The sequence below is a fragment of the Ovis canadensis genome, chromosome 15, assembly GCF_042477335.2.
Source record: "Ovis canadensis isolate MfBH-ARS-UI-01 breed Bighorn chromosome 15, ARS-UI_OviCan_v2, whole genome shotgun sequence".
NCBI lineage: Eukaryota > Metazoa > Chordata > Mammalia > Artiodactyla > Bovidae > Ovis > Ovis canadensis.
In genome coordinates this window covers 59,578,743-59,591,613 of record NC_091259.1, presented here as the reverse complement: position 1 = coordinate 59,591,613, position 12,871 = coordinate 59,578,743, and the positions used below count along the sequence as shown (strand labels likewise).

General features: G+C 36.0%; 1 protein-coding gene across 3 annotated transcripts in view; it reads left to right on the top strand.

Moving 5' to 3' along the window:
• The window catches only part of FCHSD2 (FCH and double SH3 domains 2), a 238,034-nt gene that overhangs the window by 34,800 nt on the left and 190,363 nt on the right, over positions 1–12,871 (top strand). For all 3 annotated transcript variants that reach the window (XM_069552994.1, XM_069552995.1, XM_069552996.1), the window contains exon 3: positions 2,065–2,110. In XM_069552994.1, coding sequence (XP_069409095.1) covers positions 2,065–2,110 — 46 coding nt within the window. The remainder of the gene's footprint in view (positions 1–2,064; positions 2,111–12,871) is intronic.

Here is a 12,871-nt window from a genome sequence, read left to right as displayed (position 1 = left end):
GTTGGTCATAAGTTTCCTTCCAAGGGGTAAGCATCTTTTAATTTCATGGCTGCAGTCACCATCTGCAGTGATTTTGGAGTCCCCCCAAATAAAGTCAACCACTGTTTCCACTATTTCCCCTATGGAAAAATCCATAAAAAAATTGCTATCTTAACTGTTTATAAGTGTATAGTTTAGTGCTGTTAAGTACATTCACTTTGTTCCACTGCCACGACCATCCATCTTCAGTACTCTTTGCATCTTGCAAAACTGAAACTCTGTGCTTATTAAGTAATAACTACTTTATCCCCTCTTCTTAGCTCCTGGAAACTACCATTCTACTCTGTGTCCATGTGATTTTGACTGCTCTAAGTCAAATCTTATATAAATGATATCATACAGTATTTGTCTTCTTGTGACTGATTTATTTCACTCAGCATAATGATCTCAGAGATCTCACAGTTCATTCGTGTTGTTGTGTATGTCAGAATTTCCTTCCTTTTTAAATTTAAATAATAGTTATTCATCCAAAACAAATGTAGCCAAATCTTAAATACCTTTATTTTTTATATGAGATGAATAGTTATGTTGGTAAATTTAAATAATTATTAGAATAAGTTTTGTTTTATTGCCTTTTTTCTATTCCAGCTCTTTTCTTTATACTTTTCACTTTTCACTTTGATATCTCTGCCTTATTGAAGTGTTTCTAAGAACGCAGGTACCTGACACCTCACAGAAAAGCCTTTAAACCCAATATGCACGCATGTGTGCTAAGTTGCTTCAGTCACGTCCAACTCTTTGTGACCCTGTGCACTGTAGCCCACCAGGGTCTTCTGTCTATGGGATTCTCCAGGGAAGAATACTGGAATGGGTTGCCATGCCCTCCTCCAGTTAAACTCAGTATATTTAAGGTAAATTGTTAATGTTATCATGTTTCATTGACTCTACCTTGCCTGTGGTTTGTAAAAAGTGAAAGTGAAAGGTTGCTGAGTCGAGCTGGATTCTTTGCAACCCCATGGACTGTAGCAGCCCACCAGGATCCTCTCTGTCCATGGAATTCTCCAGGCAAGAACACTGGAATGGGTAGCCATTCCCTTCTCCAGGGGATCTTCCTGACCCAGGGATTGAACCTGGGTCTCCTGCGTTGGAGGCAGATTCTTTACCACTAGCGGTGGTTTGTTAGGTCCACTGTTATTTCATGTACTGTTACGATAGAATAAAATACTGCTAATTACTTAAAAAATGAATAATAATATCATAAAATGGGGCTTCCCTGGTGGTGCTAGTGGTAAAGAATTCACCTGCCGATGCAGGAGATGCAAGAGATGCGGGTTCAATTCCTGGATCGGGAAGATCCCTTGGAGAAGGGCATGGCAACCAACTCCAGTATTCATGCCTGGAGAATCCCATGGACAGAGGAACTTGTCAAAATTGTTTACTGTAAAATCTGTGAAATATAATACATGTGTGAAAAAGGCTCTCATACTATAACATGTAGTGCCCTTGTACTTTCTTGACTCTTATAAAAGACTAGAATGAAGGAAATGATTTGACTTTTTCATGCTGAGAAGCTGATGAAAATTTGATTTTTACCTTGTTTTCTGTGGTTCCCTCTGGTATTATCTTCAGTAAGCATTTTCATATGCACTAGCCATACTGATGACAGTAGTGAATAGGTGCACACACCTGTCTTTTACTCTGTGCTAGACACTATTTTGAGCACTTCATATACTTTTACATTATTTATTTTTTATATTTATTCATATAAATTTTACATTATCCCTATGAGGTAGATACTATTACTATACCCATTTTACCAAATAGAAACCTGAGGCACAGAGAAGTCAAGTGACTTGACCAAGTTCATACAGCTAATCAGTGGTGGAGCTAGGATTTGAATGTCCTAAGGCTGTCTTAACTCCAGTCTATGGTGTCAGCGGTATTCTTAGATACATGGATCATTGATATATTGTGCCTTCCCTCAACACAGCTTATGAAACAGTGTTTGAGGGTATGTTGACAACTTTGCATAAAATTATTGTTATGTTTTCGGTAATGAATTTTTACTTTTATTTATGTTTTTAGGACATTCAGTCAGAAGAAGGCTGCTATTGAAAGAGAGTATGCACAGGTAAGCTTGCAAGTGAAGGTCCTCATCCTCTCATCCTTCTTTGGCTTAAGGGCAGATATGGTTGTTGGAGAAAAGTATTGGTATCCGTGCATTCTCCATTTCTTTGGCTCTCTCACTTTTTTCCTCCTTTTACTCCATTTGAATTTTCAGATGAGGAGCTGAGTTGCTTCTTACTACAAAGAAGTTTATGAACATTTTGGAAGAAAATAATATTCATAATATTTTGAAGTATTTACAAGTATAAATAATAGTGAATAGATTTTACAAGTATATATATTCACAACTGTATATTTCATCCCTATGACTCATTTATTTTGTAACTGAAAGTTTGCTCCATTTGATTTCTCTCACCTGTTTTACTTATCTGGTCGCTTGTCTCATAAAAAGCTTTTTTGAATAATTCAGGTTTTTTTCTTCATGATTAGATTTAGGTCAAAATTTTAACAAAAATACTGCACAGGTGATGTTGAGCCTAATGAGGTTTTATGGTTTGTTGTGGTGACAGATAAACTAGAGCACATCACTGATATTGCTAGTTTTCTAGCCTGATTGAATCTTTAACAGTGATAGTAGAGCATTTTATCATTTATCAGTTTTCAAGATTATCTCATGCCTTTTCTGTTTTTTGTTTGTTTTTTTGCGCTAGAAAAATGAATATTTGTTATGTTAAAAACATTGCAAGGCATAATTAAAGAAAAATTAAACATCTGAGAATGTTTTAATTTTAACTTACACATTTCAGTTTAAATTATTAAATTTTTTAAAACGTCGAAGCTGGTGTATTCTTAGCTTTCATTTATACACATTTAAAAATCCACTGAAAATCAGAACATTTATCTTTTGCTGTGGAAATTTCCTTTAGAGAGACTGCTAGTTGTTAAATTGAAAGTATGTGGAACATTTATGCTGCCAACTATCTGATGGATAATATTTGATAATGACACTTCCTTTCTGGGACATTCCGTAGTTTTGGCTATTTGTTGTTGGTACATCAGCTAAACAATCAAGACTATTTAAATATATTTAAAAGAAATGGGATCATAATTTATGTGAACAACTTCTTTGAATTTTTAGTTTTCTTTATCAATTTTACCAATTTTAAAGCAGTCTTTTAAAATATGGTAGTTGTGTTTTTGTTTCTTTTTTATATTTAATATTCTTTTTTTCCATGTGCTATACAATAGGTCTTTGTTGGTTATCCATTTATAGCAGTGTATTTAATATTCTTTTAAGTATTTTAATATTTTGGTTCATCTCTGTCAGGAGCTAAGTCTTATGAATATTGATAATTTCTTTAGTTGAACTGTAGGTGAATGGGGAATCTATGCTCTATAAGGAATTTTATAAGGAATTTTATTTTTACTCTAATTTTCTTATAAAAGTATTATTTTAAAATTAATTTATTTAAAGATATACCACTTTTCATGTGTTGAGAAAATATTTTGAGCACTCTTCCAGCTTCTGTGGATATGAGTGCCCAAAAAAGAAGAAAAAAAAGTCCTAGCACTTACAGAACTTCTTTGGTTGTATATTAACTTCCAATTAAATGTATTAAATTCATTCTGTTCAGGGAGTTTCCTGGTGGTCCAGTGGTTAGGACTCTGCACTCTGTCAAGGGTTTGATTCCTGTTTGGAGAACTAAAATCCCATAGGCTGTGCAGTGCAGCCAAAATTAATAATAATAAAATTTTAAAATAAAAAATGAAAAAGTTCTCTTCAAAACAACTGATGTGGCATTATAGTCAATTGAAAAGAATGAAGTTATTACTTTATAGAAGTTATTACTTGTGGTATATGTTGTCATTATCTACGCAAAGAATTAATGCACCAAAAAGTTTGAGTATTATTTGTGAGATTTAGAGATCGTATAGATGAGCTGTCCCAATAGAAATATATGAAGGAAAAGAATTCAAGTGGGATTGATCAGATGACAGCAACTTGAAAAATAATACCTCAAGTACATGCAACCCACTCCAGTGTTCTTGCCTGGAGAATCCCAGGGACGGGGGAGCCTGGTGGGCTGCTGTCTATGGGGTCTCACAGAGTTGGACACGACTGAAGTGACTTAGCAGCAGCAGCAAGTACATGCAGACTAAACTTGTAATACATTTTTAGGGGAATGTTAGAAGAAAGAAACAAAACAATACTGTATATCCTTATTTATACTTGAAGGAATTTGAGCCCTGAATTTTTTCAGGTTTCTTGCTACTTTCAATTTCCTATAAGAATATTAATGTTTTATTTTTAAGCACGGTTTGTGAAATGCATTTTGTAATTCTCCAGAAATAATAGATGTATGGCATATCTATTCAAATAGAGCAAATGAATCTTTAAAAACACAGAAGCAATGTGAGTCATTAAACAGCATCAAGTATTAGGGTAAAATTTAGTCTGGCTTTTAACTACAGTTAGCTAACCACTGAGGTATTGGTAAAATTATTTGGAATACTCAAACTGAAGTTGCTAAAGGCGAGTTCTGTGTATTAATATACTTCCTGTAGTCTTTGGCAGAATGCTGCTAGTGAAGGAAGGATACAAAAGGTTACTGTGGCTGGAGAGAAAGAGCAGGAAAAGTTTGTGGGCTTTAAGGGCGGCTCCTTGTCTGAGGACAAACACAGAGCAAATACGGACACCCTGTCAAAAAGCCTGTGGTATCATACAGTCACACCTCAAATGCAACTTTTTGCTAATTTTATTCTTTTAAGAAAGAAATTTATGAAGAGTTGGGCATACTACCTACTATCCTATGTGTGTGGCAGGGTTCTTTTTTGGTGAATTTCCTCACAGTAAAAGTTTCAAATGTAACTTAATTTAGCTGTGTACAGTTAGCTTTCTGGCCATTGCTCTTAAAGAATCATTGGTAAAGTTATTTAAAACAGTGGACTATATACTTGGAGTTCTCTATTTTGCTAGCCTTGTCCTGTAGAGCAGTAAAGATAACTATCTTGAGAAAAAGTTGAGGATTATTTTGTGTTCATGTTGATACTTATGTTTTAAAATTATTTTACTTTTGAACTCCTTAACTTATGCAACAATAATTAGAAATAAATTTTGGGAGAAAAGCAGACAAATTTTTTTTCCTCAAAATACTTGATATACATAGTTTGATTTTTAAAGTTTTAAGAACTATTAGGAGAAACAGTGGTAGATATGAGTAAATGTTAGTATTCTTTGGCATGTAGATTTGCTATTAAGTTTTGTCTTTTTTTAAGAAACTTTGTTATATTTAGTTTTATTATCTTGCTTGTTTATTTGTTTTAATTTTAAGAACTTATTTAGCTCTGATCACACATAAAATTGAGGATTTATATGCAGGATATACTTTTAAATCTTACTTTTTATTTTTTCATTGAAGTATAATCAACTTATAATATTTTATTAGTTTCCCAGTGTACATACAGTATATTGGTTCAGTTTCTTGCATATTATATTCCATTATAGGTTATTATAAGAAATTGGGTATAATTCCCTGTGCTGTACAATAAATCCTTATTGCTCATCTATCTTATGTATAGTAGATTGTTGATTTTATACCCCTAATTTGTTCCTTCTTCCTTTCCTCTTCCCTTTTGTAACTGCAAGTTTGTTTTCTATATCTTCAAGTCTCTCTTTGTTTTGCCTGTACCTTGGTTTGTATTTTTAGCTCCCGCATATAAGTGACACCGCATAGGATTTTCTTTCTCCGTGTGGCTGACTTCACGCAGCATTATATTCTGTAGGTGTGTCTGCAGTGCTGCAGATGGAGGTATTTCATTCTTTTTTACGGATGAGTTACATTCCAGTGCATGTGCCACACGCGTGCATCTTGTATCTTCTTAACCCAGTTGTTCCTCGATGGGCACTTGGGTTGCTTCCATGTTATCACGGCTGTTGTAAATGGTGCTGCTGTGAACATTGGGATGCATATATCTTTTCAAATTAGTGTTTTTGTTTTTTCCTCATACAGATCCAGGAGTGGAATTATTGGATCATATGGTAGTTCTGTCTTCAGTTTCTTGAGGAACCTCCATACTGTTTTTCACAGTGGCTATACCGATTTACATTCCCATCAACCATGTAGAAGGGTTCTCTGTTCTTTAATGGCTGGCTCCTTAAAGGGAAAAAGTGAAAAATGACAGGAGGGAAAACTATTAACTCTGAGAATGAGAAAGAAAAAGAATTGAAGAAAAGAAAACAGAGCCTAAAGAAACTCTGTGATACCGTCAAACAGACTAATTATACATTGTAGGAGTCCCAGAAGGAGAAGAGAAAAGGTTAGAACTAGGCTTTGAGTGGTGTTATATCATGTTTGAATAGGGTATATTCTGCTTAGTTTTTTTAAAAAGAACCTGTTAATAAGGATAGTGGATATAGCAGGACAATACACGCTTTGCATTGTTAAAATAGGAATATTTTTTGATGTTATCATAAATGAGATTGTTTTCTTAGTTTTCTTTTTGTATAGGTTGTTGATATAAAGAAGCACAACTGATTTTAGTATGTTGATTTTTGTTTTCTTCAACTTTAATAAATTCATTTATTCTGATAGTTTTTTTTTAATAGAGTCTTTAGCATTTTCTGCATATGGGGTTATGTATTTGTAAACAGAGAAAATTTTGCTTTTTCCTTTCTGATTTGGATGCCTTTTCTTTATTTTTTCACGTCTGATTGCTCTTGCTAGTACTTCCAGCATTATGTTGAATAGAAGTGGCAAGAGTGGGCACCTTAAAAAGTTATGTATATAACTTTTTAATCATGTTTTGGACTAGTAAGTTTTAAAGTCAAGAATCTAGTCAGTTTGATTTTTATAGATGATTGATGGGCAAATTGTGATGATATCCAGTTATAACAATGTTACACTAATAGGTTACATCTGAGATTGTCTATCTAAAATTGAATATTGGTATATGTAGTATATACTATGTATTGCCTGATTTTCATAGTCGTTTGTGCAGTGATAACCTCAGAACTTAATGCCAAGTTGCGATAGCATAAGCCTGACTGGTTTCACGACTTTTAGAAAAAGTGTTGTAAAACTTTTAAAGAATGCAGAAGTGGCAGTCCTGGCATCTCAGGGCCTCATGCCTCTCTTAGTTCGCTGAAAGGCTGAGGTATTCTCATTCCTGGTATTACTGTGGGGATGCAATACATTACGTGGGAAGCTCTGATTGAGAGCTAGTACATAAGGAACATATTCTCCTTTAGAGCCTCAAAAAGAAACCAAGGCTGCTGACACGTTTGTTTCAGACTTCTAGACAGCAGAATTCTGGAAGAATACATTTCTTTAAAAAAATTTTTATTTATTTATTTGACTGTGCTGGGTCTTCGTTGTTTGGGCTCTCTCTAGTGTGGCGAGTAGGGACTCCTCTCTAGTTGTGATGCATGGGCTTCTCACTGCAGTGGCTTCTCTTGTTGCGGAGCACGGGCTCGAGAGCATTTGGGCTTCAATAGTTGCAGGTCCCGGGCTTTAGATTACAGGCTCAGTAGTTATGGTGCATGGGCTTAGTTGTCCTGTGTTGTGTGGGATCTTTCTGGACCAGGGATCAAACTGGTCTATGTCTTTGGTATTGGCAGGCAGATTCTTTACCACTGACCACCAGGGAAGCCCTATTTCTCTTTTAAGCCTCCTAGTTTATGATACTTTGTTACAGCAGCTCTTGGAAACTAATATAGTAACCGATGATAATTTTCTTATTCTGGTATTAATTTGAGACGCTTGATGTAGCTACATGTATAAATATGATTGAAAAGAGGATCTTTTCCCTCCTAACTTACAATAACCATAGTTTTTGGAATACTAAGTATTTGCTAGACATCATTATTTTATTTAAATTCTTAAACACTGTAAGATACTATTATATCTTGTACTTTAAAAGTCACCAAGACTCAGAAAGGGGAACCCTCACGCAGTCTGAATGTTGGTGTCTGACCAAAAGCCTATGTTTTCTTTCCTCTCTCACTGTTTCTTTATGTACCAACAGAAGCCAGTTTCTGTTGGTGGCAGTAGCTAGTATTTATAGATTTTCTTCTTTAACTCACAATTTACATTTGTATAATCTACACAGATAAAGAATGATGGTCTCTTAAATGTGCCTTTTCCCAAAGTTCTGAGTTCTATATAATTTTAGTATTTGTTTGCATTTTAAATTTTCAGCCAAAGGCCAGAATATAGAAATAAATTGTATCCTTCTGTTCATCTGGGATCATTGAATAACTAAAACCATTAAGTACCAAAAATTTCTCATGGAAGTTCTGAAAACTTTAGAGTTACCTCTAGAGAATCAGAATGATTACAGTATCCATTCTTGTTTATTAGCAGCTTAAAGTAGATCATTCAGAACAAATGGCTAGTGATCGATTTTTATTTGAGAGCCCCCCAAATGGAGTGACTGCTAATAAAGATGAATGTAATTGATAGAGTATCATCTATCCCATTTATGATGACTGGTTATAGGGAAAAGCAAACCTTTAAAGTATCTTTAGTGGAAGAAGATGACATGGTCTTGAACATGATGGTTTTGTGTTCATGTTTGATGACAGATGTTTTTGGAGGGGGACTTGTGACACTGCTGAATAAATATTGAAACACTGCAGGGACCAAATGCATATTTGTGCAGCTTCTTCATTCAGTCTCTTTGCAAATAGTATTTATTAACAGTGTAGTTTGGCTAACATTGAAGACCTACCATGTGGCAGCTGTTCTTAGGTGGTGAGAATGTCCTTAATAACATTGGAATATTTCCTTTTCAAAGTGAAGTGAAAAATTTGTATGGGTAATGGAAAGTAACATTTTAATTGGCCTTGTTGTTCTTTAGTTGCTAAGTTGTGCCTGATTCTTTGTGACCCATTGACTGTCCTTCACTAGAACTTTGCAAATATACAACTAGAGTTTTTAAAAATGGTATATATAGGTAGTTAATTTGATCATGGCATCTGGTCCCATCACTTCATGGGAAATAGATGGGGAAACAGTGTCAGACTTTATTTTTGGGGGCTCCAAAAGCACTGCGGATGGTAATTGCAGCCATGAAATTAAAAGACACTTACTCCTTGGAAGGGAAGTTATGACCAACCTAGGTAACGTATTGAAAAGCAGAGACATTACTTTGCCAACAAAGGTCCATCTAGTCAAGCCTATGCTTTTTCCAGTGGTCATGTATGGATGTGAGAGTTGGACTGTGAAGAAGGCTGAGCGCCGAAGATTTGATGCTTTTGAACTGTGGTGTTGGAGAAGACTCTTGAGAGTCCCTTGGACTGTGAGGAGAGCCAACCAGTCCATCCTAAAGGAGATCAGTCCTGGGTGTTCATTGGAAGGACTGCTCTTGAAGCTAAAACTCCAATACTTTGGCCACCTCATGCAAAGAGTTGACTCATTGGAAAAGACCCTGGTGCTGGGAGGGATTGGGGCCAAGAGGAGAAGGGGACGACAGAGGATGAGTTGGCTGGATGGCATCACCAACTCGATGGACCCGAGTCTGAGTGAATTCCGGGAGTTGGTAATGGACAGGGAGGCCTGGTGTGCTGTGATTCATGGGGTCACAAAGAGTCAGACACGACTGAGCAACTGAACTGAACTGAAGTGGAGCCTGATGGACTGCCGTCTGTGGGGTTGCACAGAATTGGACACGACTGAAGCGACTTAGCAGCAGCAGCAAGCAGCATAGTTTAAGCTTTAGTAATAAAGGAGGAGCATGCATTCTAGGATATTAAAAATCTGAAAGAAGAGAAGCAGTCTCTGTAAAATATTTTTTATTAATTTGTCGTTATTAGCAGGAATCATGTAACACTGTTTCTTTGTGATGGAATTGAATTGTTACATTCTTCATAAAAGTAAAAAGGACATGCTTACTGTATTTGAGTTAAGTCTTAGTGTAATGGAGAAATAGATCTATAAACAAATGAAACTAGCTCACCTGATTTTGTGTAAGAGAATCATTATCCATTGTTAAATGCATGTCTAGGAAGCATCACTACGAACAAAGCTAGTGGAGGTGATGGAATTCCAGTTGAGCTATTTCAAATCCTGGAAGATGATGCTGTGAAAATGCTGCACTCAATATGCCAGCAAATTTGGAAAAGTCAGCAGTGGCCACAGGACTGGAAAAGGTCAATTTTCATTCCAATTCCAAAGAAAGGCAATGCCAAAGAATGCACAAACTACCGCACAATTGCACTCATCTCACACGCTAGTAAAGTGATGCTTAAAATTCTCCAAGCCAGGCTTCAGCAATACGTGAACCGTGAACTTCCTGATGTTCAAGCTGGATTTAGAAAAGACAGAGGAACCAGAGATCAAATTACCAACATCCATTGGATCATAGAAAAAGCAAGAGAGTTCCAGAAACACATCTATTTCTGCTTTATTGACTATGCCAAAGCCTTTGACTGTGTGGATCACAATATACTGTGGAAAATTCTGAAAGAGATGGGAATACCAGACCACCTGACCTGCCTCTTGAGAAATCTGTATGCAGGTCAGGAAGCAAGTTAGAACTGGACATGGAACAACAGACTGGTTCCAAATAGGAAAAGGAGTACGTCAAGACTGTATATTGTCACCCTGCTTATTTAACTTATATGCAGAGTACATCATGAGAAATGCTGGGCTGGAGGAAGCACAAGCTGGAATCAAGATTGCCGGGAGAAATATGAATAACCTCAGATATGCAGATGACACCACCCTTATGGCAGAAAGTGAAGAAGAACTAAAAAGCCTCTTGATGAAAGTGAAAGAGGAGAGTGAAAAAGTTGGCTTAAAGCTCAGCATTCAGAAAACGAAGATCATGGCATCTGGTCCCATCACTTCACGGCAGATAGATGGGGAAACAGTGGAAACAGTGTCAGACTTTATTTTTGTGAGCTCCAAAATCACTGCAGATGGTGACTGCAGCCATGAGAAGAAAAGATGCTTACTCCTTGGAAGGAAAGTTATGACTAACCTAGACAGCATATTAAAAAGCAGAGAGAGACATTACTTTGTCAAAAAAGGTCCAACTAATCAAGGCTGTGGTTTTTCCTGTGGTCATGTATGGATGTGAGAGTTGGACTATAAAGAAAGCTGAGCACTGAAGAAATTAATGGTTTTGAACTGTGGTGTTCGAGAAGAGTCTTGAGAGTCCCTTGGACTGCAAAGAGATCCAACCAGTCCCTCCTAAAGGAGATCAGCCCTGGGTGTTCATTGGAAGGACTGATATTGAAGCTGAAACTCCAATACTTTGGCCACCTGATGCAAAGAGCTGACTCATTTGAAAAGACCCTGATGCTGGGAAAGATTGAGGGCAGGAGGAGAAGGGGACGACAGAGGATAAATTGGTTGGATAGCATCACTGACTCAATGGACATGGGTTTGGGTGGACTCCAGGAGTTGGTGATCGACAGGGAGACCTGGAGTGCTGCAGATCATGGGGTTGCGAAGAGTCGGACACTACTGAGCAACTGAACTGAACTGAGTGCTCCTCAATAGAGCACTGCTTCAAAGTATTGCCCACGTGAGAGACGTTTTTGCACTTTAAATCACCAGTTCAGTTGAGTTTGAATTTGAAATTCATATCTGAAATCACTTATTTTTTCTCTTAATGTACATGTTATGTCTTTTATGATCAGCAGTCACATAGGTCTCTTGTTTTGTTGTATCTGAATATCAGTTGTTCTGTAGTAAGTAGAATTGTCTGTTTCTTTGATGAATTCTTTACATAACCTGCAAAGTAGCTTCTGGATAAGCAGCATAGCCTTATTTTAAATCAGCTGATTTAAAATTATTTAATTATTTAATTACATTTAAATAATGTAAAAATTGGGTGAAACTCCATCCAACCTTTTAATGTAATGTAAGAGTAAAAATAATGAACAGAAATTTGATTTTAATTTAAGTTTAAATTTAGTTTAAACTGCTATTACTCTAACATAAATTGTTGCTCTAATTCTCTAAGTTGGTTTGCTTTATGGATTTTCTGAGAAAGCAGGAAGTGACCTAATGCTTTTGCTTTAAAAGAAGAAACTGTAACACTGTCCAGGAAATACTCACACCTCACTTCCCCACCTAGAGAGTCCTTGAATACAGTATTATATTTCCCTCTTGATTTATGTCTAGTACTTAGTACAATATCTCGCACATCATAAATACTTAAATAACATTTGATGGGTGAAATGAAGAATGCTTTTTTCATGTCTGCTATGAAGATTCCAACTCAGAATAGGAATCAATATAATGTGATTTTTAAGCCAAAAAGTGATATTGCTAGAAAGAAATAAAAGCATATCTTTTGACCATTAATTGATAGCCACAAGTAGCTTGTGTAATGTAAATTTCTCCTTTATAGTCTCAGAAATCAATCATTTAATGAAGTTTATATTTAAATAATTTGCAGAAACTCTATTTCTCATAGTAGGATTAAACTCTTACATCCAGTTAATGACATTTGCATTCAAATTTTAAAATATTGTATGTATATAATTTAGCAGAATTATACTCTTAGTATTCACAAACTAATGTAAACTAAACATTGGTTCAAGGAGTATTCATTTGTATTGAACTGTTATTAATGGTGTTAACTAATTTTAATGAACATATATTAAAATAATTTTATTTCTTTAGTTATGACTGCAGTGGGTCTTAGTTTGAGCATGTGGAGTCTTTCGCTGTGGCCCGGGCTTTTTGTTGTAGCGCTTGAACTCCAGAGTGTGTGGACTTAGTAGTTGCGTTGCATAGTAGTTGTGATGCACAGGCTCAGTTGCCCTGCAGCATGTGGGATCTTAGTTCCCTGACCAGGGATTGAACCTGTG